The 21199-nt window shown below is 39.7% G+C and overlaps 1 protein-coding gene across 2 annotated transcripts in view; it reads left to right on the top strand.

The window, feature by feature from the left end:
* The first annotated feature begins 5027 nt into the window (after nt 1–5027).
* The window catches only part of SRPRB (SRP receptor subunit beta), a 29336-nt gene continuing 13164 nt past the window's right edge, over nt 5028–21199 (top strand). The window contains exons 1-4 of one of the 2 annotated variants that reach the window (XM_058729940.1): nt 5028–5232; nt 5975–6069; nt 6904–6981; nt 10894–10976. In XM_058729940.1, the coding sequence (XP_058585923.1) occupies nt 5079–5232; nt 5975–6069; nt 6904–6981; nt 10894–10976 (410 nt within the window). In that variant the 5' untranslated portion in view covers nt 5028–5078. The remainder of the gene's footprint in view (nt 5233–5974; nt 6070–6903; nt 6982–10893; nt 10977–21199) is intronic. The other variant, XM_058729939.1, reaches the window with a different exon arrangement.

Below are 21199 nucleotides of genomic sequence, written 5' to 3' on the forward strand. Positions count from 1 at the left end.
TTTTTTTTTAAACACTACCTGACTAAATACATTTGCAACTAAGCACTTCCTTCAGAGCTCAAGTTCATCTGACATCTTCCACAGCTTTGATTGTGGTACCATAGCCAAGTAGGAATTCTTTCTGAAAGGGGTCTGCATGGTCATTGTAACAGAATCAAGTGTAAGTGGCTGTGTGTGTGTTGGGGGGGGGGCAGGAAGGAGGATGCTGAGTGAGTTATTGAAATGGAGTGTTCAGTGGAGTACAGCTATTTTTGCCTTGAAAAAAATATAGAAGATTTATATATTTTTTTAAAAATTGTAATGATTTTTATCAGGTACACTTGAGGTTCTGATTCTAATGGGCTGGAAAAGTGAATCAGTGGAACATCTGAAAATTATCACTTAACCCTGATTCCCACAGTAGTCACTGCCCTGTCTCCTCTCCTTCTTCTGAAAGGTGGAGGCTCACTCTTTCCATGCCTCTTATTAAAGGCTGAACACACAGAAATCAGTCTTCTGTTCCACTCACTTCCCTGCAGCTACCCTGGCCAAGGTCATGGCCCATCTGCCATCTGTAAAAAACAATTTTAATTCTTTCATTCCTGAGTCTGTTTACTGCACTTGAATGGCTGACTGGTCACTCTTTCTGGGAACTCTCTCAAATTTCTCTGACATGGCAGCTCCCTGCTTTGGCTCCTAACCCTCTCTGTCCATTTGTGGTCTTACCGTGGGCTCATCCTGCCAGCCCTGAAATTGTAGGGAAATCTTCTCGGGCTTCTTTTCTTGATCCAATGCTCTTACTTTCTAGGCCCTCCCTACGCAATGCGAATGACTCTGGGGCACCTACATCTCTAACTATATTCCTGGCCCCTGCCTCCTGCATCCCCATACTCATACTTCCTCCTGCCTATGGATCTATACTACACAGTTCTCACAGCAATCAGAAGCCCAACAAATAGAAAACAGAGGGGATCATCTTGCCCCTTCCCTCTTCTGCTTCCCTAACTGTCCAACTGTCATTTCCATATATTTGACAATAGCTGAAGACATCATCTTCTATCCACGTACAGGAGTCATAAACCAAGGAGTCAAATTTCAATTCACTGTTTTCTCTCACTCCATAGCCAATGCCAGCAGGTTCTTTTGATTTTGCCTTCTAAGTGACTTTCCAGTTTGCCCCTTTATTACTTCACTCCTACTACAGCCTCAATGTACACTCAGGGGTAGAGCCGCAGATGGGGGATTTCTGGACACAATAGTTCACATCTCTAACAGGATGCTGGGTCCACTTTGCAGTTAGGACCTGATGTTGACCTTTTGACACACAGCTTTGAGCCTATCAGCACTCTGCCTTATTTGATATTCACCTAAACTCCACCCTTACCCTAAATCCTATAATAACTCTTTACATTTGTTTGGTGAAACAGTTCCTCTGGGGTCTTATTGCAATGAGGCAACAAAGCTAATTTTGTCAACAATGTACTGTCTACCACAAGCCTGACACTGTTCTAGTGACTGTAAATGCAGCTATGCATATTGTAGTCTCTTGAAATCATTTCTGCTTATTTTGATTTATTCCTCTCTCCAGACTGCCTTATCAGTATAGATGTAAAAAAAAATGAAGTAATGTTCACCAGATACTACAGGTATAAATCTGAAGTGATTTGTGGCCTTCTTCTTTGATCTTTCACTATTGCTTGAGTTTTTAATATGACAAACATGTCCTATTTTAATTATTTTAGAAAAATCATCTAAGTGTTTTTTTTTTCCCCCTAAAGAAACAAAGTTAAAGAGATAAGCCAGAATACGGGAATCATACGATTGATGTCCCTGAGTCTGAGATCATTTCCAGTGTGCTTTGGAGCTACTGGGAATAGAAGAACAGGGGGAAATGTGTCTGGAGAATGGGACATTTTAATTAATGGGAGAGAGGGAAAAATTGTCTATGTTTGTTTCACTAGAACTCTCTTCATTTGCTATTTGAGTAAAGGAGCAAAACACGGTCAGCAAGCAGCAGTCAGTATCTGCCTGTCCTTCCTCTGGGTTCATCTCCACACACCTCCTGGAAGCATGTGTTGACAGAGATGTGAGAGGACAGGAAACAGCAGATTCCCTCCTGCTCTCATTCATGAGAATGGCATTTCTTCTGCCTTTAACCAGGAAACATACTGGAAAAAAAGTGTCTTGTTAAACCATTCTTTCATCATTCCCAAATTTTACCACCAAGCACTTTTTCATTCACATAGCTCTGGCCAAAAATTCTTATACAGTTAGGACAGTTATGGTGAGTGTTCTCCTGTTCAGCCCTTCCCCCTTCCCTGCATTTTTAGCTCCTAACAGAGGAATCAATGGTTATTACAAAGGATGTGTGTGTGTGTGTGCATGTGCATGTGTGTACGCACTGGGTAGTGGATACAGAACAGGGACCAGAACCATAAGAAAGAAAGAAAAAAGAGAATGTGGTAAAATTACTGCCAGTTCTGATAGTTTTAATTGATAGTTCTAATTTAAAATAAAGTAGTTGGTTTACTTTGTTTAGCCTCACATCCTAAACATCCTTTCTTAATCTGGAGTGACTATTGCCTACATTTATCAACGTAATGCCTGGAAAATGAATTGTACTATGTTAGAGCATATAGTTAAGCATAAAGGAGCCCAACTGCCTGGGCTTAATAGATAAGTTACTTAACCCCTGCCTCAGTTTGCCTCTGTAAAATTGGAATAATGGATCACTGTGAGGATTAAACAAATTAATAAATTAAAATTATTTAAAACAATGCCTGGTACTAGCAAGTACTCATTAATGTTGACAATTGTCTTCATTAACCACCCTCTTCTCCATCTACCACAGTCTTGCTTCCATACCATGACCCTACCCCCTGACTTACCCCAGTGTTTCCTCTGAGCTCACTTTTCATTCAAGCCCTCATCACAGGAGCCCCTCTGTTACAAGACATGCTGCTGACCACTTCCAGGATATGTTTTACTCCTTTGTCACTGACTCTTCCTTATTAGGCTTCTCTGCAAGTTCCTTTCTCCTCACTTTCCATTCTCTCCATGATTTTAATGACCACTTGTTTATGTTTGACACTAAGATGACAATATAGCACCTATTGCTGAAAATGTACATTTGTTTACTGGATCACCAGCTTAATATAAGATTTTAGAATTCTCAGATGTCACAGACTATGAGTCTGGACTTCTGTCTTGTCCAGCAAGAGAGTAAATGCAGAATTGAATATGAGAGAGGCTAATGTCTGAGAGGAGACAAGAGGCCTTAATAGGGGTTTCATCTCCATATTTATTGAGCGCTCAAGATCTTACACACGTGGTGAACGTGAAGAAAACAAGATCTTACACACGTGGTGAACGTGAAGAAAACAAGATCCTATACACGTGGTGAATGTGAAGAAAACAAGATCCTATACACGTGGTGAACGTGAAGAAAACTATCAGATAGTAATCATTAACTTGTTTGTGTAAGAAGCAAAGGGTCTGGGGGCGGGGGCAAGTGGAGTCTGTGATGAAGATACATTGGCGCCAGATGGAAGGTAATTTCCTGCAGGTGATATAACAAATTGCTCATGATCCCATTACAGTATCTGGCTACCTAACTTCAGGCACTTTTGCCCCGTGGCGGCCCTAAGCTTTTTTCTAACCCATTTATGTAAGTAGAACCTATTTCCCCACGCTCAGAGGCATCTGAAACTCAATATATAGAAAACAGAGGCAATTTTCATTCTGGTTATGCCCTCAGTCCCGAAGCCCCTCTCTAATTCACTTTATGCACTCTGATCTTTCCAGTACCCCGCACCAACTGCTTCAGATGCAGTCCTGATAACTCTCCCTCTTGACTCATCACATCCAATGAATCACCACATTCTATATTTTCCTTCTACACATCTTTCAAATCTGTGGCTTCCTTCCCACACCTACCTCTGTTCTGGTTCAGACCCTGTGCATCTTTTGCCAAAACACTGAACAGCTCCCAGTTGGTCTCCCTGCCTCAGTCTCTCCTCTCTCAAATCACAGTTGTCCATTTATCTGCCATTCATCTATATTACCCCCAAATGACATTTCTCATTGCATTCTGGATAAAATCTAGGCTCCTCAGCATAACACATTATCCCTTCAGGTCATTCCTGCCAACCTTTCCCGCTTCATCTCCTGCCACTTCTGCAGAAATGATACCAGCTTAATGACAGAATGCAAAGTGGCAGCCCCTAAGCTGACCACTTCTGGCCCCATAGGTGTTTTATTTAGGCGACAAGTGTTTGTTTGCTTGTTTGTTTTAATGTTTTTCATGACTTGCTGAAATTTGAAAAATGGAGCATTTCCCTTTCTGGCTTCTCTGGAAAAACTGGAAGAACGGGCTACTTTGGTCCCACATATGTCCGCCTGGCAAAGTAGTGGCTGCCCGCTCTGGAGCGGAATGGCAGCTGCAGTTTTCAACAGCTCCACCCCACGCTCTGATCTTCCTAGTTGCTTCTCTCCGTGTAGAAATCTCAGTTACAGCCCTAGATTTACAGTATAGGTGCATTGAATTGCTCGTTTTCTTCAACACAAAGCTTTCTCCTTTTACACCTGCGGAAGCTAACGCATCCCTCATGCTCAGTTCCCGTCACGTTGCTCCAGGAGCTTTTCTCTGAACCTAAGGTGGACTAAGCGTCCCTTTCTGTATTTCCATGTCGCACCGTACATCCTCTGTCAAATCCCATGCCATATTATAGTCAGATGAAATGTTTGTGTAATGCTTGAGATCCTCACAAGACTCACCTCACAAAGCGAGTGACTGGAAATCCTCAGTGCAGATTTCTTAAGCTATTCATTTTATTCATCCATCATTCCGTCAACAACTATGAAAAGGGTGGCGACATTTGACTCCTATCTTAAAAGATAAAAGTTTCACTCGTGAAATACCGCTGGCTCGATGTAGTGTTCATGAGAACTGCAACTCCCATCAGGACCTTCGCGATCCGGGTCCCGAAAGGAGGAAATACAACTTAGGAACTACCACTCCCGTGATGCTCCGCTTCGGCCGCCTGCGCAGAGCCCAGGGCCACGTTGCTTTCCCGGCGCTGGTGACACGCATCTCAGCCATGGCTTCCGCGGAGTCGCGGCGGATGGGGAATGGAGGCAGTGTCGGGGGCGCCTTCCAACCCTACTTAGACTCCTTGCGGCAGGAGCTACAGCAGAGGGACCCGACGCTGCTGTCAATCGTGGTGGCGCTTCTCGCAGTGCTGCTGACGCTGGGTAAAGAGGTGGCCGGTGGTTTTGGCGGGTTCACGGCGGGCGGGGTCCCGGCTTGGACTCGGCTTGTGCAGACCGCCGACCCCGGGAGGCGAAGGCGTTTGAGGAGCATCTGTAGAGGGAGACTAACCTCTTACACCAACCTGCCCTGTTACCTGAAGCAGCGGGAGTAGTGCTGCGTTAAAGAGGATCTCCTGCGACCCTTGGACGTCTTCGTCCTTGGGTGCACGGGTTACTCTTTCTTCATCGGCCCCTGTTATGCCTGAGCGCGTGGTCCTTACCCCCACCCCCTCTTCGTTTTTTTGCTCTTATTACCAAGACTCTCGGGCTCTTTATTCCAAGTTTGTGTCCTGGGAACTGAGAATATATAGTAAGACAAGATTGCACTTGAGGAGTCCACAGTCGGGATGGGGGTGTAGACACAGGAAGGTTGGCAGTTGATAGTGGCTGGCACTCGGTGGAGTCCCTCGACGGTGTTAAATAGGTTACACGTTAGAAGCCTGGGGGCACAACATCCAACTTTTATGGGAATCCAAGAACCGAGAAGTCTATTTACACAACTCAGGCTTTCCCACTGTTAACAACAACAAAAACGATTGTAATGGTGGTAAAAATACAATAAAAACTGAGATCCGGCTGAATGAGGTGTTCTGTGGTAGACTTCTGTTAACTTCCCTACCCCAACCGTATAGGCGTACTAGTGATACTACAAGGCATAACTTTGGTTGTTTTCTCTGTTCCACAGTGTTCTGGAAGTTCATCCGGAGCAGAAGGAGCAGTCAAAGAGCTGTTCTTCTTGTTGGCCTGTGTGACTCTGGGAAAACATTGCTCTTTGTCAGAGTAAATGCTTTGATTTACCTCTCTCCTAAACTTGATAGAAGATTTTAGGCCATCCTAATATTCTTGTGAAAGGAAAGGAGGCTGATGCTGATAACTGGGGAGTTAATTCTTGACTCACTTGAAAAGACTTGAAAAACTTGCTAAGACTCTTGAAAAACTCATAAACTGAATTTTTTTTCACCATTTCTGTTTTCTTGCACTTGCCAGATACTGACATTTAGTCCTTATCCCATTTAAGGGTTTTATGTAACCCTTCTCTTGTGGTGGCCAAGGATGCCAGAAAAGCTGGAAAGATAAAAGACAGTGATGTCTGTAGGGTGTATAATTTGTTGTGTAACAAACTTTTCTGAGAACTTGTCAAGGAAGGTTTTTAAAAGATTGATTCTTTGACATATTGGATTACTTAGCCATCTTTTCACGAATATTTAATCTTTTTAGTATTTTAAACCGTTTTTTGTTACAGAGCATAGCAGAGGTTTTCTTCTTATTCTTCCTTTTGAGAGGCTAAATTATTTCCTTTCTACTACAGAAATACAATTTGCAGTCATTTGTGATGATTAAAAATATTTATGGAATGTTGGTAAATTTGGCCACTAACCATTTGAAACTAGTTTCCCCCACCCCCATCCTTTCATTGTGGAGAGGGGAATGAAGATGCAATTAATTAGATTTTTCTATAAGGAAAAAACAATATAGTCCTTTTCAGTTGTTGCAAGTAATACTCATTTATTTGACCTGACCCATTAGAGAGTTAGAACAAAATTATTTTCTTTATATTTGCTATTTATATATTTACTCTGATCTCCCTCATACTGTTGTTTGTTTTTTTAACAGTTGTTAACTGGCCTTTATAGAGACACTCAGACATCGATCACTGACAGCTCTGCTCTGTACAGAGTCAACAATACCAGGGTAAGGGTTTCCTAGAATGTTGGAAGTCTGACAATTTTACTTTACTTTGGTCTGTCAGGAAAGGACATTTGTAGGATGAATTAGTCTGAGGGTATAGGTACCATTCATACCTTATTTTTATGGATAAGTAGAGTCCATGTAACACATTCTGCTCTCGGTCATCCAAGCAGCAGATTTAATCATACCATCCCCTGCTTTGTACCTCATGCACACTGATGTTACATCACATTTCACTAGTTTTTGTTTCTTGTCTTCTTTCCAACTTTACCATGAGTTCTTAAGGGTGAGCATTAAGCCTTTTTATTTATATTTTGAATAGGTAATATATGTAATGGGACCAAATTTCAAAAGGTTAAAAAGAATATTCGGTTTGGGGCACCTGGGTGGCCCAGTCAGCTGAGCATCTGGCGTCAGCTCAGGTCATAATCTCGCAGTTCCTGAGTTCAAGCCCTGCATTAATCTCTCTGCTGTCAGCATGGAGCCCACTTTGGGTCTTCTGTCTCCCTCTCTCTCTGCCCGTCCCCCGCATGTTCTCTTGCTCTCCTTCTTTCTGTCTCTTTCTCTCTCTCTCTCTCTCTCTCTCTCTCAAATAAACAAAAAAAAAGAATATTAGATGAAAAGTAATTTTGCCTTTCCCATCCCTACTAGGTCTTCTCTTTAGAGGTAATAACTTACCATTTTTCTGTGTACCCTTCAGATGGTCTATGTATATGCAGATATATCTGTGTACCCTTTAATTTTCTCTTAAAGATTTTATTTCTAAGCAGCCTTTTTTTTTTTTTTTCCCATTTATTTATTTTTGAAAGAGAGAGAAACAGAGTGCGAGCAGGAGAGGGGCAGAGAGAGAGGGTGACACAGAATCCAAAGCAGGCTCCAGGCTCTTAGGTGTCAGCACACAGCCTGACGCAGGGCTCGAATCTGCAAACCATGAGATCATGACCTAAGCTGAAGGTGGACTCTTGACCGACTCAGAGACTCAGGCGCCCCTTTAAGCAATCTTTGTATCCAACCTGGGACTTGAACTCAGTGCTGTGATCAAGAGTTACACGCTCCATCAACTGAGCCAGCCAGGCACCTCAATTTTTTTTTCTTTTTTTTCTAACTATTTATTATTTTTGAGAGAGAGTGTGTGTGTGTGAGCGAGGGAAGGGTACAGGGAGAGAGACAGAGGATCTGAAGCAGGCTCTGTGCTGACAGCAGAGAGACTGATGCAGGGCTCAAACTCACAAACTATGAGATGATGACCTGAGCCAAAGTCGGATGCTTAACTGACTGAGCCACCTGGTGCCCCTTTTTTTCTTTTTAATAGTCTATTCTGCCCATTGTTTTTTGTTTTGTTTTGTTTGCTTTTGTTTTTTTTAAAACAATATGATGTGGTTGGGTTGTTTTGTTTTTCTCCCTCATTTGTACACATAGTGCTGCCTAGTTGATTTGTGAGTATTTGGCTGTACCATTCAATTAAGTTCTAATTTAGTAAGAGCTCTATTAATGAACTGTTTGTTATAATCTTTATTTTACAGTATTGCAATGGCTATCTTAGTATATATGAGTATATTTCAAAAATACCAGTAAGGAATCATGAGAAGGACTTTTTGTGTATCTGTGTAGCCCCAGAATGTGGAGAGTGACTGCCAAGTCGATTGTAATGCATAGGTATTTGGTGAGTGGAGGAAAGGTTAGGTGGCTGGTTGGAGGGGTAGATGTATAGATCGATGAATTAAAGTGGTTATCTTAGAGACCTTTTCTGCTTTTTTGGTGCCTCCAGAATTAAACATTGTAAACAAAGATAAACATTCTTTTAAATGTCTTACAGATATTTTTTGCATTTTTCAATAACAGCACTCTTTCTAGCCCAGTCATTTTTAAACTCCCAAGATTTTAGGTTTTGAAAGTTCAGGTTTGGGAGATCTTTAATTCTTGGGGCACTTGGGCCAGATTTTTTAAGTGGGATATCCCAGGGTATACTTTAAACTTGTGCTTTTCCAATAGAATAGCCATTGGCCATGTGTGACTATTGAGCACCTCAAATGTGACTAGTCCAAATTGAGGGGTGTTGTAAGTGTAAAGTATACACCAGATCTTGAACTTGGCATGAGAAAAAAAAAAGTAAAATGGCAACAATTTCTTGAGTTTTTTAGTTGTTAAAAAGATATTTTATTTATTTATTTTTTTAATTTATTATTTTTTTTAATGTTTATTTATTTTTGAGACAGAGAGAGACAGAGCATGAATGGGGGAGGGTCAGAGAGAGGGAGACACAGAATCTGAAACAGGCTCCAGGCTCTGAGCTGTCAGCACAGAGCCCGATGCGGGGCTCGAACTCACGGACCGTGAGATCATGACCTGAGTCAAAGTCGGCCGCTTAACCGACTGAGCCACCCAGGCGCCCCGTTAAAAAGATATTTTAGATATATTGGGTTAAATAATATATTTATTAAATTAAATTTACTATATCTTTTTTTTTACTTTTTTAATACAGCTTTTGGAAAACTTAACTTTACATATGAGGCCTGCATATTTTTATTTGAAAACGTAGAACATTCCTCCCTTCTTTTTCAATCCTTCTCTCCACATCCCCCCCCACCCCAGTATGTTTTAGATCTAGTCCCTCTCTCAGTGTATCATTAATATTCTTTCTGAATTGCTTATAGTGGTGTAGTGCTGATTATGAAATGTGGTAGTGGGTCCTAACCTGAGGTCCCTAGACTCTTAACAGAATTTTTTTTTTTTTTTTTTTTTAAGCTAGCACACATATTTTTACCCATAAAAGACTACACAAAGTGACAGGTCATAATCCAGCTGTAATCATGTCAGATCTGTGCATGATACTGACTCCCTCCTGCTGAACAGTGGTTAAGGCTGGCTGTGGATAAGGTAGAACATCGGAGAAAGGTTCCATGGGCCTGATAAGTGTATCAGGATTATACCAGAGAGTCTATGAGCAAAGCCATATCCATATTGAACCTGAGCTCAAGAATGAAGACCTGGAATGAATAGTCCTTAAGTGGGTGCTTGATGAGTTGACTCAGGAGGGACACAACCCCCCCCTCCCGTTTCCGTGATTGACACAAAATATTGACATTTGGAACAAATAAATGGTGTGTCTTGTCAACAAATATTTAAAAATTAAATTATAGTGGGAATGTAAAGGAATGTTTTGTTGTTACAAAGATTGGGGATCCCTGTAATGGTAACATGCTGTGGTAAAGTGTAGGTCTCCTATTACTTTATTTACTTTGTTAGAATTTTCTACTCTTTTCACATGTTTTTGTTTTTATTCATACTGGTATATTTCTCCAGCCTCAGATGGACCACACTTCCATGACTCCCTCACAGGGTCAGGTTTCTTAGGTGCCCTTGGAGCATTTATCAAAGTTGTAATTTTACATTTATATATAATTTTGCATTGTGTTGATCTTTCTTTTTTTAGAGTTTATTTATTTTGAGAGCGCATGCGCTCGAGAGTGCCTGAGCACTTGAGTTGGGGAGGGGCAGGGAGAGAGAGAATCTCAAGCAGGCTCCAAGCTGTTAGCACAGAGCCTAACGTGGGGCTCAGTCTCCCAAACCAAGAGATCATGACCTCAGCTGAAATTAAGAGTCAGACCCTTAACAGACTGATCCACCCAGGCACCCCGTGTTGATCTTTTATTGTATATTATATTATAAACCCTGTTGGAACAGGGATCATATCTGTTTTTGCTCCCTGTTAAATCCCTGGAGCCTCTACTAATGATTTATAAACAGAAGATGCTTTGTGAACTTTTGTTTGATTCATTAATTATGGTGAACCTTTTTTTGTTCATTAATGAATTGGACACTGTTCTGGTACTTGAAATCTGATATGAAAAGTTTATGTTATGAATGTGAATCAGTACCACAATATTCATTTAATGTTATTGCTGTCATCCTTAGGGTGCTAGCCTGACCTTGATTGATCTCCCTGGCCATGAGAGCTTGAGACTTCAATTCTTAGAGCGTTTTAAGGCTTCAGCCAGGTAAGTAGGATTTAGAGTGAACTTGCCTGAATCTGTATATCAAGGTCACCCATATTTGCTCTGGTGGTATTCAGGAGGCAGCCTGGTGCCCTGCCAAGGAAAGCATAGACCCTGGGGTCAACCATGTCTGGTTTGCAAGCCCACCTTTCCTGGTTTTTATGAGGATTGTATGAGATAATGTTTGAAAGTGTTTCTCAAGAGTGTTCAGAAAGTGTTAACACTTACCATGTTAATAAAATTTTCATTTCCTTTGAGGACAAATTGTAATTACATGTAGAGCTATTAAAATCTGAAAAAGGAATTTTAAAGCTAGGTGAAATCCTAGAAGTTATTTAAATCCAACATTATATATTTCTGTTCTTAAATTACCCAAATTTAATGTCTCAAAAGTACAGAACAATATTTTCTTATTTCTTTTAGTATTGTCCTAGTGTTACTCTTATTTCCTGAAATTCTTGTGCTGCAGTTTATTCTTCTTTTGTCTCTCACACTGGTGAAAACTTACGAGGGAAATAATATACCACATTTCATTGATTTTTTTTTTTAATACCACATTTCATTGATTTTAAGACATTTTATTATCTATGAAATTAGAATGAATGCTTTTTATGGTTGTTTGTGTCATAGTTTAACTGGCAGTATTTTTCTCTTTCTTAGTTATACCTGAAATAAGAAGGTGTCTTTTAATTGAGGAATCTTAGGTTTGATGGAATGTGGTAGTTATTTCTTTCATTATTTATGAAGATGTCTTGACTTTTGTTGTTTCTTCCTTGCCCACAAGATGGTGATGATGAGCAGTCTATCATGGATGAGACTGTTGTGTGAATTTTTTAAAAAATAAACTTTTTTAGAGCAGTTTTTGGTTCAGAGCAAAATTGAGCAACATATCTAGAGATTTCCCGTATTACATCCCCCTGCCCTTGAGCCAGCATATGCATAGCCTTCCCTGTTATAAGCACCCTCCACCAGAATGTTCATTTGTTACAATTGATGAAGCTACACTGACACATCGTAATCATTCTGAGTCTGTGGGGTTTTTTTTAATGTTTATTTTTGTGAGAGACAGGGAGAGAGTGAGTGAGCGAATGAGCGAGCGAGAGAGGGGCAGGGAGAGAAGGAGACACAGAATCTGAAGCAGGCTCCAGGCTCTGAGCTGTCAGCACAGAGCCTGATTCTGGACTCGAACCTACGGACTGTGAGATCATGACCTGAGCTAAAGTCAGACATTTAACCGACTGAGCCACCCAGGTGCCCCTGAGTCTGTGTTTTGCATTAGGATTCACTCTTGGTGTACATTCTACAGATTTGAACAAATGTATAATGACGTGTATTCACCATTGACAGTATCATACAGACTATTTTCACCATCCTAAAAATCCTCCGTGTTATGCTAATTCATCCCTCTCTGTCCACTAATCCCTGAAAACTACTCATCTTTTTTATAGTTCCCATAGCTTTGCCTTTTCTAGAGTGTCATATAATTGGAATCATACAGTATGTAGACTTTCAGGGTGGCTTCTTTTACTTACTAATATATATTCACGTTGCTTCCATATTTTTTCATTGTGTGATAGTTCATTTCTTATTAATGCTGAATAGTATGTCTTTGTCTGGATGTAAACAGTTTATCCTTTCACCTGCCTAACGACTTCTTGGCTGGTATAAAAATCGCGTGTAGGTTTTTGTGTGGACATTAGTTTTTGGGTGAATATCAAGGAGTGCAATTGAAGAATTATATGGTAAGAGTATGTTTAGCTTTGCGAGAAATTGCCAAACTGTCTTCCAAAGTGGCTGCACCATTTTGCATTCTCACCAGCGATAAACAAGAGTTCCTGTTGCTCTTCATCCTGACCAGCCTTTAGTGTTGTCAGTGTTATAGATTTTAGCTGTTCTAATACATAGGTAGTAATACCTAACTGCTTTAAGTTGCATTTCCATGAAGACGTTGATATGATGGGGAACATCTTTTCATGTACTTATTACTCTCTATAAATCTTGTTTGGGGAGGTGTCTATAAAAAGTTCCTTGACCTATTTTTAAATGGAGTTATATGAGTTTTTTATATATTTTGGATAACAGTCCTTTATCAGATCTATCTTTTGCAAATACTTCCTACCAGTCTGTGGCTCATTCTTCTGATGCTGACGTTTGTAGAGCAGAAATTTGTATCTTTCAATAAAAGATCAGTTTATTGATCTTTTTTCATGGATTGTGCCTTTAGGGTTGTATCTAGAAAATCATTGCCAGACCCAAGATACCTTGATTTTCTCCCGTGTTCTCTCTGAGGAGTTTTGTGCTTTTGTGGTTTACACTTAGGTATGTGATCCATTTTGAGCTAATTTTTCTGAAAAGTATACAGCCTATATTTATTCATTGTATGTATTCATATTTTTGCATGTGGGTGTTTAGCTGTTCCAGCATCATTTGTTGAAAAGATTATCTTTGTTTTGTTGTACAGATCTTACTTGACTTATAATAGGATTATATTCTGATAAACCCATAGTAAATTGAAAATTGAAAATGCATCTAATACACTTACTGAATGTCATAGCTTAGCCTAGCCTGCCTTAAATGTGTTCAGAACACCTAGATTAGCCTACAGTTCATCAAAATCATCTAACACAAAGCCTATAATAAAAGTGTTGAAAATCTTAATGTAACTTGTTGAAATCTGTAGTAAAAGTGAAAAACAGACTGGTTCTGTGTATTGATTATTTACCTTTGCAGTCGAGTGCCTGACTGGGAGCTGTGGCTCGTTGCTGCTGCCCAGCATCACAAGAGATTGTTCTGCATATTGCCAGCCCAGGAAAAGATTAAAATTCAAAATTTGAAGTCTGGTTTTTACTGAATGCATATTGTTTTCACATGTTTGTAAAGTAAAAAAAAATGTTGTAAGTTGAACCATTGTAAGTCAGGGACCATCTGTATTGCCCTTGACTATATTAATGGACTTCGTTCTTTTGATCTGTTTTCATCAGGACCTGCTGTCTTGGTTAACTAAAGCTTTATAGTAAGTTGGGCAGAGTCAGTCCTCCAGCTTTGTTCTTCATTATTATGTTGGCTATTCTGGGTCTTCTGCCTCTCCATATAAACTGTAGAATGTGTCAGTATTCATGGAATAAGTTGCTGAGGTTTTGATTGGATTTAATGGTATCTATAGATTGAGTTGGGAAGAAGAGACATTTTGAAACTGTTTAGTCTTCGTATCCATGATTGTGGAATGTCTCTGTTTATCTAGTTACACTTTGATTCTGTTGATCAGTTTTGTAGTTTTCCTGATACAGATCTTGACATATTTTATTAGACTTATACCAAAGGTTCATGGGGGGGGGGGGGATGATAATGGTATTGTGTTTTTAATATTTTGTTGTTGTTGTGATTGTTGTTTTTTACTGCTTTAGGATATGAAAGCCTCTCTCTAGAAAGGATTCATATTTCCTCCTGTTGGGAGCCCTAGGGGTTCATGGAGTCTGGCCCTTTTTTTTTTTTTCTCAATTAGCCTCTTTATTTTAAAGAAAGGCCGGGGGGGGGGGGGGATTTCTGCCTCCATTGTATGGTTCTTGCCCCATTTGTTTCTTGACATTTTGCTTCTCATATACTGTTACTCATATGAAAGAAGCTAATATTTGATAAGTATTAACTTTCTAGAAGATAATTTTTTATAGTTATTTTTAAATTTATATCCACATTAGTTAGCATATAGTGCAACAATGATTTCAGGAGTAGCTTCCTTAATGCCCCTTACCCATTTAGCCCATCCCCCTTCCACAACCCCTCCAGCAACCCTCTGTTTGTTCTCTATATTTAAGAGTCTCTTATGTTTTGTCCCCCTCCCTGTTTTATGTTATTTGTGCTTCCCTTCCCTTAAATTCATCTGTTTTGTATCTTAAATTCCTCATGAGTGAAGTCATATATTTGTCTTTCTCTGACTACTTTCACTTAGCATAATACTCTCTAGTTCCAACCACTTTGTTGCAAGTGGCAAGATTTCATTCTTTTTGATTGCTGAGTAATATATATATATATATATATATCTCGCATCTTCTTTATCGATTCCTCAATGGACATTTGGGCTTTTTCCATACTTTGGCTATTGTTGATATTGCTGCTGTAAACATTGGCGTACATGTGCCCCTTCGAAACAGCACACCTGTATCCTTTGGATAAATACCTAGTAGTGCAATTGCTGGGTTGTAGAGTAGTTCTGTTTTTAATTTTTTAAGGAACCTGCATACTGTTTTCCAGAGTGGCTGCACCAGTTTGCATTCCCACCAGCAGTGCAAAAGAGATCCTCTTTCTCCACATTCTTGCCAACATCTGTCATTGCCTGGGTTGTTAATGTTAGCCATTCTGACAGGTGTGAGGTGGTATCTCATTGTGGTTTGGATTTGTATTTCCCTGATGATGAATGATGTTGAGCATTTTTTCATGTGTTTGTTGGCCATCTGGATGTCTTCCTTGGAGAAGTGTCTATTCATGTCTTTTGCCCATTTCTTCACTGGATTATTTGTTTTTTGGGTCTTGAGTTTGATAAGTTCTTTATAGATTTTGGATACTAACCCTTTATCTGATACATTGTTTGCAAATATCTTCTCCCATTCTGTCGGTTGCCTTTTAGTTTTGCTGATTGTTTCCTTCGCTGTGCAGAAGTTTTTTATTTTGATGAGGTCCCAATAGTTCATTTTTGCTTTTGATTCCCTAGCCTCTGGGAGGTGTTGAGTAGGAAGTTGCTGCGGCTGAGGTCAGAGAGGTTTTTGCCTGCTTTCTCCTCTAGGATTTTGATGGCTTCCTATCTTACGTTTAGGTCTTTCATCCATTTTGAGTTTATTTTTGTGTCTGGTGTAAGAAAGTGGTCCAGGTTGATTTTTCTGCATGTCACTGTCCAGTTTTCCCAGCACCATTTGCTGAAGAGACTGTCTTTATTCCATTGGATATTTTTTCTTGCTTTGTCAAAGATGAGTTGGCCATACACTGTGGGTCCATTTCTGGGTTGTCCTGTTCCGTTGATCTGAGTGTCTCTTATTGTGCCAGTAGTGTACTGTCTTGATTACAGCTTTGTAATACAGCTTGATGTCCTGGATTGTGATGCCTCCAGCTTCGGGGGTTTTTTTGTTTTGTTTTGTTTTTTGTTTTTATTTTAACGTTTATTTATTTTTGAGACAGAGAGACAGAGCATGAGCAGGGGAGGGGCAGAGAGAGAGGGAGATACAGAATCTGAAACAGGCTCCAGGCTCTGAGCTGCCAGCACAGAGCCGGACACGGGGCTCGAACTCAACGAGCTGCAAGATAATGACCTGAGCCAAAGTCGGACTCTCAACCTACTGAGCCACCCAGGCGCCCCAAGCTTCGGTTTTCTTTTTCAAGATTGCTTTGGCTATTCAGGGTCTTTTCTGGTTCTGTACAGATTTTAGGATTCTTTGTTGTAGCTCTGAAGAATGCTGGTGTTATTTTGATAGGGATTGCATTGAATTGCATTGTAGATTGCTTTGGGTAGTGTTGACATTTTAACAATATTCTTCCTATCTGGGAGCATGGAATATTTTTCCTTTTTTGTGTGTGTCTTCTTCAATTTCTTTCACAAGACTTCTGTAGTTTTCAGTGTATAGATTTTTCACCTCTTTGGTTAAATTTATCCTGAGGCATTTTATGGTTTTTGGTGCATTTGTAAATGGGATCGATTCCTTGATTTCTCTTTCTGTTGTTTCATTATTGGTGTATAGGAATGCAACCAGTTTCTCTGCATTGATTTTATATCCTGTGACTTTGCTCAATTCATGGGTCAGTTCTAGCAGTTTTTTGGTAGAATCTTTGGGTTTTCCATAAGAATATCATGTCATCTGCGAAGAGTGATGGTTAGTGATGGTTAGCGAAGAGTGATGGTCCTCCTGACCAATTTGGATGCCTTTTATTTCTTTGTGTTCTCTGATTGCTGAGGCTAAGACTTCCAATACTGTGTTGAATAACAGTTGCGAGAATGGACATCCCTGTTATGTTCCTGACCTTAGGGGGAAAGCTCTCAGTTTTTCCCCCCATTGAGGATGATATTAGTGTTGGGTTGTTCATATATGGCTTTTATGATCTTGAGGTATGATCCTTCTATCCCTACTTTCTTGAGGGTTTTTATCAAGAAAGGATGCTGTATTCTGTCAAATGCTTTCTCTGCATCTATTGAGAGGATCATATGCTTCTCATTTCTTTTATTGATGTGATGTATCACATTGATTGTTTTGCAGATATTGAATCAGCCCTGATGCCCAGGTGTAAATTCCACTTGGGGTCGTGGTGAATAATTCTTTTCATGTATTGTTGGATCCAGTTCGCTAGTATCTTGTTGAGGATTTTTGCATCCATGTTCATTAGGGAAATTGGTCTGTAGCTCTCCTTTTTAGTGGGGTCTTTGGTTTTGGAATCAAAGTAATGCTGGCTTCATAGAAAGAGTTTGGAAGTTTTCTTTCCATTTCTATTTTTTGGAACAGCTTCAAGAGAATAGGTGTTAACTCTTCTTTAAATGTTTGGTAGAGGGGTGCCTGGGTGGCTCAGTTGGTTGAGCGACCAACTGTGGCTCAGGTCATGATCTCACAGTTTGTGAGTTCGAGCCCCGCATCGGGCTCTGTGCTGACAGCTCAGAGCCTGCTTCTGATTCTGTGTCTCCTCTCTCTCTCTGCCCCTTCCCCACTCATGCTCTGTCTCTCTCTGTCTCAGAAATAAATAAACATTAAAAAAAAAAAAAATGTTTGGTAGAATTCCTCTGGAAAGCCATCTGGCCCTGGACTCTTGTTTTTTGGGAGATTTTTTATTATTAATTCTATTTCTTTACTGGTTATGGGTCTGTTTAAATTTTCTATTTCTGACTGTTTCAGTTTTGGTAGTTTATATATTTCTAGGAATTTGTCCATTTCTTCCAGATTGCCCATTTTATTGGTGTATAATTGCTTGTAATATTCTCTTATTGTTTGTATTTCTGCTGTGTTAGTTGTGATCTCTCCTCTTTCACTCTTGCTTTTATTTATTTGGGTCCTTTCCTTTTTCTTTTTGATAAAACTGGCTAGGGTTTATCAATATTGTTAATTCTTTCAAAGAACCAGCTTCTGGTTTCCTTGATCTGTGTTTTTTTTTTTTTTTTTTTTTTTTTTTTTTTGGTTTCCATGGCATTGATTTCTGCTCTAATCTTTATTATTTCCTGTCATCTGCTGGTTTTGGGTTTTATCTGCCGTGCTTTTTCCAGCTCTTCAAGGTGTAAGGTTAGGTTGTGTATCTGAGACCTTTCTTCCTTCTTTAGGAAGGCCTGGATTGGTATATACTCCCCTCTTATGACTGCCTTTGCTGCATCCCAGAGGTTTTGGACTGTGGTGTTATCATTTTCATTGGCTTCCATGTACTTTTTAATTTCCTCTTTAACTTCTTGGTTAGCCCATTCATTCTTTAGTAAGATAGTCTTTAGTCTCCAAGTTTTGTTATCTTTCCACATTTTTTCTTGTGGTTGATTTTTTTTTTTTTTTTTTTTTTTTTTTTTATTTTTTATTTTTGGGACAGAGAGAGACATAGCATGAACGGGGGAGGGGCAGAGAGAGAGGGAGACACAGAGTCAGAAGCAGGCTCCAGGCTCCGAGCCATCAGCCCAGAGCCTGACGCGGGGCTCGAACTCACGGACCGCGAGATCGTGACCTGGCTGAAGTCGGACGCTTAACCGACTGCGCCACCCAGGCGCCCCACTTGTGGTTGATTTTGAGTTTCACAGCATTGTGGTCTGAAATATGCATAGTATGATCTCAATCTTTTTGTACTTGTTGAGGGCTGATTTGTGACCCCGTATGCGATCTATTCTGGAGAATGTTCCATGTGCATTGGAGAAGAATGTGTATTCCGCTGCTTTAGGATGAAATGTTCTGAATATATCTGTTAAGTCCATCTGGTCCAATGTGTCATTCAAAGCCACTGTTTCCTTGTTGATTTTCTGTTTAGTTGATCTGACCATTGTTGTAAATGGGGTGTTGAAGTCCCCTACTATTATGGTATTATTATCAATGAGTTTCTTTATGTTTGTGATTAGTTGATTTATATATTTAGGTGTTTCATGTTTGGAACATAAATGTTTACAATTGTTACATCTTCCTGGTGAATAGACCCCTTAATTATGATATAAAGCCCTTCTTCATCTCTTGTTACAGTCTTTATTTTAAAGTCTAGATTGTTTGATGTAAGTATTGCTAGTCCAGCTTTCTTTTGGTGACCATTAGCATGATAGATGGTTCTTCATCCCCTTACTTTCAATCTGAAGGTGTCTTTAGGTCTAAAGTGGGTCTCTTATAAACAGCATATAGATGGATCTCGTTTTCTTATCTACTCTGTCTTTTGATTGGAGCATTTAGACAATTGACATTTAGAGTGAGTACTGAAAGGTATGAATTTATTGCCATTATGTTGCCTGTAGAGTTGGAGTTTCTGGTGTGTTTTCTGGTGTGTTTCTAGTCTTTGTTGCTTTGGGTCTGTTTTTTTCCCTCTTTTCTCCCTTCAGAAAGTACCCCTTAAAATTTCTTGCAGGGCTGGTTTAGTGGTCATGAACTCCTTTCTTTAATTTTTGTTTGGGAAACTTTTTATCTCTCCTTCTATTTTGAATGACAGCTTTGCTGGATAAAGAATTCTTGCCTGCCTATTTTTCCAGTTCAGTACATTGAATATATCCTGCCACTCCTTCTAGTCTGCCAAGTTTCTGTGGATAGGTCTGCTGCAAACCTGATCTGTCTTCCCTTGTAGGTTAAGGACTTTTTTTCCCTTGCTGCTTTCATGATTCTCTCCTTGCCTGAGTATTTTGTGAATTTGACTATGATATGCCTTATGGTCTGTTTTTGTTGAATCTAATGGGAGTCCTCTGTGCTTCCTGGATTTTGATGTCTGTGTCTTTCCCCAGGTTAGGAAAGTTTTCTACTGTGATTTGCTCACATAACCCTTCTACCCCTTTTTCTCTCACTTCATCTTCTGGGACTCATATGATTCTGATGTTGTTCCTTTTAAATGAGTCACTGATTTCTGTAATTCTTCAATCATGCTCTTTTGACTTAGTCTCCCTCTTTTTTTCTGCTTCACTCTTCTCCATAGGTTTGTCCTCTGTGTCGTTGATTCACTGCTCTGGTTCATCCATCCTTGCCACCATGGCAACCATTCGAGATTGCAGCTCAGTTATAGCATTTTTTATTTCATCCTGACTGGTTTTGCTTCTTTTATCTCCACAGAAAGGGATTCTAATCTATTTTCGACCCCAGCCAGTATTCTTATGATCATGATTCTGCATTCTAGTTCAGACATCTTGCTTGTATCTGTGTTGAATAAGTCCCTGGCTGTCATTTCTTACTGTTCTTTCTTTTGGGGTGAATTCCTTCGTTTTTGTCATTTTGAAGGAAGAAAAGGAATTAATAAAAATTAAAAAATATAAAAATTAAAAACAACACAAAAACATCAAAGGATACTAGATACTATATCTGTTTTGGTCTGGTTGTTGAAAGGAGCTTGGTATATTAGAGAAAAAAGACAAAGATTAAAAAGAAAACATTTGAAAAAATGAACACAATAAAATAGAATACAATAAAATGATGGAAGGAAAATAGAATTTTAAAAATTTACCAAAAATTCAAAACTATAGTAAACAAAAGAAAAAATCTTTTCAATAAAAACATAAAATAAAAATATTTTCTCTTTCTGTATTTAAGAATAACAAAAAAAGAAAAAAAATTGAATAGATGGATCAGTGAAGAAAATACAATTGAAATTACATTGGTTTCCCCTAGAAGTCAAACTAGGAAGCACTTTATAGTCTGTAAACTAAGCATGCAGAGACTTGTGGTGGTCCTCCTGAGGGCAGTTGGCCCAGTTGGACGGGGCCTAGTGTAACAACTCCATTCTCCACTAGGTGGTGCTGCTTAGCTTACTGGGGTAGATTGTTGTGGCGCATGTAGGCATGTATGTGCCTGCGTGGGAGGAGTGAAAATGGCATCATCCACCTACTCAGTCTGTAGTATCAGAACTCTGTTCTCTCCCCGACCATCAGTTAAGCCTCCCTCCTTTGTCTCTGGCTCCTGTGCACTCCCCGTGTTTACACTGTCCGTGACCAAGCTGTCAGGCTTCTAGGTGGCACCTTCCTCCTGAGCTTTATCTAAGGTGGGCTGTGTTTCCCAATCCCTCACTTTTGAGGGACTGCAGCTTTGACCCATTCTGTCTGGGGAGGGTCT

This window comes from Neofelis nebulosa, chromosome 5 (assembly GCF_028018385.1).
Source record: "Neofelis nebulosa isolate mNeoNeb1 chromosome 5, mNeoNeb1.pri, whole genome shotgun sequence".
Taxonomy (NCBI): domain Eukaryota; kingdom Metazoa; phylum Chordata; class Mammalia; order Carnivora; family Felidae; genus Neofelis; species Neofelis nebulosa.